General features: G+C 50.3%; 1 protein-coding gene across 1 annotated transcript; it reads left to right on the top strand.

Moving 5' to 3' along the window:
- Nucleotides 1-2: 2 nt before the first annotated feature.
- Nucleotides 3-689, top strand: NYX (nyctalopin; the record flags this gene model as incomplete). Its single annotated transcript, XM_021716193.1, has 1 exon — nucleotides 3-689. A coding segment is annotated over one exon (687 nt), but the record flags the coding sequence as incomplete, so codon positions are not given.
- Nucleotides 690-6,304: the final 5,615 nt, after the last annotated feature.

Here is a 6,304-nt window from a genome sequence, read left to right as displayed (position 1 = left end):
TGCGCCGCCTGCGCACGCTCAACCTGGGCGGCAACGCGCTGGGCCGCGTGGCGCGCGCCTGGTTCGCCGACCTGGCGGAGCTGGAGCTGCTCTACCTGGACCGCAACCGCATCGCCTTCGTGGAGGAGGGCGCCTTCCAGAACCTCTCGGGCCTCCTCGCCCTGCACCTCAACAGCAACCGCCTCACCGTGCTGGCCTGGGCCGCCTTCCAGCCCGGCTTCTTCCTGGGCCGCCTCTTCCTCTTCCGCAACCCGTGGCACTGCGACTGCCACCTGGAGTGGCTGCGGGACTGGATGGAGGGCTCCGGGCGCGTCACCGACGTGCCGTGCGCCTCCCCGGGCTCCGTGGCCGGCCTGGACCTCAGCCAGGTGGCCTTCGGGCGCTCCTCCCATGGCCTGTGTATGGACCCCGAGGAGCTGAACCTCACGGCGTCCAGTCCAGGCCCGTCCACAGAACCAGCGACCACCACCATGAGCAGGTTCAGCAGCCTCCTCTCCAGGCTGCTGGCCCCAAGGGTCTCCGAGGAGGAGGCGGTCAACACCACCGGGGGGCTGGCCAATGCCTCCCTGAACGACAGCCTTCCTTCTCGTGGGTTGGGACGCTCAGGCTGCAGGCCCACGTTTCTTCTCGCCTCTTGTCTCCTGCTCGGCGTGTCCCAGCACGTGGTCTTTGGCCTGCAGATGGAGTGACCCCGCCACATTGGGGTAACTCAAACTGCCTTGGCCAGAGGAGGGAAAATTTGGTTAACTGGGTTTGGGGGTGTTTGTGGTGACGGGAGAGGGGACAAGATGTGAGCCGGTGGTGAAAATCACAGTGGAGAGTGGAAGGAACAGTTCGTCTCTGTAGATGACCCCAGGCAGCGGCGACCACTGTGCCCTTGTCACGTTGGCATCCATTGGAAAAGAAAAGCAAGAATTAACATGGGTCCTGGGGTGGAAAGGCTGGGAATCGGAAGCCTCTAGGGCCTCGCCTCCTCCCCTTCCCCCCATCTTCCAGGCAACAGTGCCTGCAATGCCTGAATTAGAGTCAATCCATTGGCCGAGTACCAAGAACTGTGCCAATTCTCCTGGCCAGGTGACACAATAAACCCACGCCCTTTGTTTTCCAGTACAATCCTCCTTCTCTACAGGGGCTTGGGGCCACCTTTAAAAAGGTGGACAGAGCATGAGAGAAGGGAGGTGGGAGAGAGGCTTAGACCCTAGGGGGTGGCGGTGGCTCCTGGGAATCCGAGATGTGTTAGGAGGTGTTTAAAACAAAGATCTGCTTCACTTACTCCATAGTTATCCCCAGGGGTGGCCTTAGCCACAAAGGAACTTTAGGGCAGGGTAGGGAAAAAGGGGTCAGTGGGATGTGTTTGTGCACAAATAGATTTGTAAAATCCGAAGACTTAAAAAAAAAAAGGTTAAACTGGACTTTTCAGAGCCTTTCATATGCTAACATGTATTATGACTCTCCGAGCAGGACTCAAAATCTTTTTTTTCTTAGCGTTTTGTGGGCAGCATGTCCAGAAGACACAGAGAATCTGTGTTAGCAGAGCAGGGAGTCTCCAGCTGGGATGTTTCCATTAGGTGTGGGAATTATTATGGGCTGCACACTCTGGGGCTGACAAACGACAAGGGGGAAGGAGGCAACCAGTAGCTGGGAATGGGGATTTAGAGATTTCTCAGCTTGGGAGTTGGCCAACTAGATGCCCCTAGGCCTGGCGGCCAGAGCAAAGGCCAACCTGCACCTGCATCGAGCATGCATGGCTTCTGGGTATGCTGTGCCTGGAGGCAGGCTACCCAATCCCATTCAGGGGCCCTACCAAGCCAGCTTTTCTCAGGGTTGCAGTGGAATGAGGTTCCTAGATTGAAGGTTGACTGTTTTGTTGGACGTGGGCTTGTTCGGTCCAGGCTGTATTCCAAACGCTGGCTCTGCCAGCCTGCCGTGCCCATCTCTGTAGTCAGCAACAGAAGCATCCTGAGCTGGTCACAACAGGCAGATTCCTGATGGCCGATGAAGCTCAAGTCAGGAAAAGTGCCATATGTCCTCTCGATACTTCTCAAGCTGTTCTCTCCACCGCATGCAATGACGACCGCGTTGGTCAACATTCTGGAAATCTGTAATCTTCTCAATGTCCTGGGCTCCTGTCTGTATTCGAAGAGGTGGTTTTTCCAAACCCACGTCCTTCTGTGTCTCTCCGTAGTACTAAGTATTAGAAATGTTGCCAAAATATCACCGAGGGCAGAGTATTCAAATAAGTTTCGACCATTAGTGGTCATCAACTCAGTGTAATGGGTTTTACATTTTTTTTAAAGCCAGCATCCCATGTAATATTACAAGAGTAAGCATTGTCTTGTGAAACTTCTTATTTGATTTGTATACATCTGTTCAAATGACATGTGTGTATGTGTGTATACTCGGTTTCTGTGTACAATTTTTATTATATTGTGGGCTATGGTTAAAAATGTGAAAGCTGCTTATCTGGAGCATGCATGATTTTTTAAAGACTTCTTATTTTGAAAAATTTTAAACCTACAGAAAAGTTGCAAGAATAGTAGATGGACACCTTGGTCATTCACCTAGGTTTCCCAGTTGGTAACGTTTTAGCATATTTGTTTTCTCTCTTTCTCTTTCCATTTTATTGTTATTGCTGTTTCTTACTGACCAAGTTCATTGTGAGCGTCATGACCCTTCACCCCCTAAATACTTCACCGTGTGTTTCCTAAGAACAAGGGTATTCTCTAATCCACAGTACCATGATTAAACACATCAGGAACTTTATCGTTGATAGGATACTATTATTTAAAATAGTCTCTATATTGAAATTTCAACAATTGTCAAAATGAGTTTAAGCAGCCGTTCTTTTTCTTATGAGTGGGGAATGAGGTTCCTAGAGCATGTGTTGTTTTGATTTGGTGACAGTTACTCAAAACTCTAAACCTGTTGATTGATTTTAATGCTCCAAAGCGAATTGATTCTCCAAATGCCTTTCCAAATGCGAGAATCAGAGTTGAGAGCAGAAATGTTTACTCAAACTGTTTGTTGTGGCCATGGTAACTGAGCAAGGATCACGAGAATCCAGGAGACCAGATCTCTGCGTTTGGGTAACCATGGTCGTCCACAGCAGACACGCAGCCTGGGTTACTGAGGAACAAGATACTGCCTTGAGAGAAATGTCATTCCTTTCATTTGGAGCGGGTTCGTGAGAGTCAGCCTGAAAGTGCTGCTCCAGTTCTGCCTAGGTGGTTAGATGGGCAGCTTTTTTTTTTTTTTTGAGTTGGAGTCTCGCTCTGTCGCCCAGACTGGAGTGCAGTGGCCGCTCCAGCCACCGCAGCCTCGACCTGCTGGGCTCCGGTGATCCTTCAGCCTCAGCCTTCCGAGTAGCCGGAATTACAGGCGCGCGCTACCACGCCCGCCTGATTTTTTGATTTATTGTAGAGATGAGGTCTCGCTGCCCAGGCGGGTCTCGAACCTGCGGGCTCAGGCAATCCACTCACCTCAGCCTCCCAAAGGCGCGGGATTACAGGCTGAGCCACCGAGCCTGGCAGATGGGCAGTTTTTTAATGAACATTTGCTTGGCTGAATATTTTTGAACAAGTATCAACACTGAAATAGCCTCCAGGGAGAAAGATTTTTCTAGAGCTACCCAGCCCAGTAGAATTCTGGGAACATGGTAGCTACCTAACTGCCAAACAGATCCGGAGCTGCCTGGAATGAGTTCCCAGTGAATTCGTGGCCATTATGGGCTATCGTGAACAGGGAGTGGGGTTCCCATTTTGAGTTCATTTTTCTCTCACCCCTTCGCTGACTAGTTAGTATCTTGGGTAATATTAGGTGCCATTAGATTCTGTTAAGCACAACTATGTGTACCAGTCAGGATGGGCCATGTTATGCTATGGTAACAAGCAGCACCCAAACTTCAGTGGCTTGTTGAGGTTTATTTCTTATTCATGCTACATGTTCAATGTAGGTTCATCAGGGTGAGGTCTGCTCATTGTAGGTACTCAGGGACCCAGGCTAACAAAAGATCCAGTATCTTAGGACACTCTTATCCAAACAGGAGGCTCTAGAAGGAGAGCTTGGAAGAATCACACATCACTCTTTAAAAAAAAGTTTTTAGAGGCAGGGCCATGTTCTATCTCCCAGGCTGGGGTGCAGTGGCAAGATCACAGCTCACTGTGGTCTCAAACTCCTGGGCTCAAGTGATCCTCCCGCCTCAGCCTCCTGAGCAGCTGGGACTTCAGGTGCGTGCCACTGTGTGCATCACTTTTTTTTTTGGAGTTGGAGTCTCACTCTGTCGCCCAGCCTGGAGTCAGTGGCATGCTCATGGCCACTTCAGCGTCAACCTACTGAGTTCAGGCGATCCTTCCGCCTCAGCCTTCCAAGTAGCCGGAACTATAGGCACACGCTACCACGCCTGGCTGATTTTTTGATTTATTGTAGAGATGAGGTCTCGCCAAGTTGCCTGGGCTGGTCTTGAATCCCTGGGCTCAGGCAATCCTCTCACCTAGGCCTCCCAAAGTGGTGGGATTATAGGCTTGAGCCACCGCGCCTAGCATGTGTATCACTCTTAAATGCTTCCACTGAGATGTGACACACATCGCTGCTCATATTTCATTGGCCAAAAAGACACATGGCTACACTTAATTTTACCGAGACAGAGAACTATGGTTCCCCATGTACCTAGGAGAGGAATTTTGGTGAACACCAGTAATGCTCCAAAGTACTGGTGGCTCCAAACTAGAGGCAAACCTGCACTTCTTAGAACTGGCAGAAGGAATAGAGACTTGAGGAGGAGATGTGGTGAACAGTCCACCAACCCTCAACTGGGTATCTGGGCACAGTATTTGCTCTAGCCAATAGGAACACTATAGCCTCTTTCTATTGGTTCTTTGAAGAAAACGAACAGACAGAAAATGTAGAGACAAAAGTTCATATTTTTCCTTTAAAAATGTTTTCCATACAGCTACCCAGCATGCAATATTCAATTCCCCAGAAGGTTGATCTTTGGAAAGTATTCTCGCTCAGAAAGCTCTCTGGATGTTTCTGAGCAGTTTCCCTGTAGTGGTTTTACAACCATGGTCAACAGCCCTCGTGCCTGCCCACCTCTTTGTCAGGGCACCACAGTGCTGCCCTCTAGAGGACACTATCTGCTGGGCACGACTGTCCTTGGCTGTTGGTCCCCTCAGCCACCCTCACCCTGATCTCAAGGGAGGGGACCCTCCTCTCCTTTTTGATCCTTGGGCCCAAAGACGGTTTTTAGGTGCTCCTCAATCCCTCACAGCCCAGAAGAGAACACCAGGCTAGGAAGTGAATGAGACTTTTCCAAAGGGTTGGTTATGATGGAAGAGAAATAAGTAGGCCATCTGACTACTGCTTGTTGTGGCCAAGTTGGCTTACCTTCCTTCCCTACCCACAGGCACCGGGAATGCCAAGGCCGCACTGTTTCTGAGACCAAACTCCCAGGGAAGACCCTTTTCTCGTCCCCTAGTCTAAGGTCTATCTCTCCAGCTCCACACAGGAAACGCTACTCTCCGGACAGTGACTGGCCCTGCCCTCAGCAGCGTTCCCCACAGGATGTCACACATAGTCCCATGGTGTGGGCCATCAGAGCTGAGGAGAACAATGAGTCCAGGTCCCCAGCCTGCCTGCCTGCCTGCCTGCCTTCTAGTTTCCTCGTCACCCCTGCTCCATGTTGCCTAAAAATTGCTGCTCAGAGCTCCAAAAGAACAAGCAATAATTCTGGGGACACCAGTTAGCCTAAAGTAACACAGAGTAAAGTAACACTCCTCTCCAGAAAGCACTGATGTCTGAGAGACTGGGAGATACTGCTCTGATAAAAGATACAGCAAGCCCTCCTTTTACAGTGTTGTGCGTATGACCAACGCTTTTATCTGGAAAGATACTCCCTTTTTCTATTATTAAATCGGATTCTTCACTCCCTCACACCCAGACTGTGTTCAGGTTTCTCTCATAGAGAGCGGGTGGGCCCTGCCTGTCCATTTGCACTGGGCTCAAAAGCTTCAGAGAGCAAAGGACTGCCTTTCTCAGGGGTCCCACATGTCTCCATCTTAGGCAGAATGGCTTGTGACATTAAATGAGTCTTCTAGGTTCCAGAAGCCTGAGAACTCCATCTTCACCCCATTCACACTTGGGGTGTGCCTTCATCTACTAGCTGTTGTGGGTGATGGGTGTGGGGTTGGCTCGGCCTTGGCCTCAGTGTAGTCAGCAAAGGATGAGGCGGGTAAGACTCATACTAAGGAAGGTAGTATTCTTGTGTTTTAAGCAGTAGTAACACTGAATCAGTACTCCCTTCCCCCTT

The sequence above is a fragment of the Carlito syrichta genome, unplaced genomic scaffold, assembly GCF_000164805.1.
Source record: "Carlito syrichta isolate Samal-C Ts95f unplaced genomic scaffold, Tarsius_syrichta-2.0.1 Scaffold308260, whole genome shotgun sequence".
NCBI classification, from domain to species: Eukaryota; Metazoa; Chordata; class Mammalia; order Primates; family Tarsiidae; genus Carlito; species Carlito syrichta.
The sequence above is the reverse complement of the archived record's forward strand: the minus strand, read 5'-3'. Positions and strand labels throughout refer to the sequence as shown.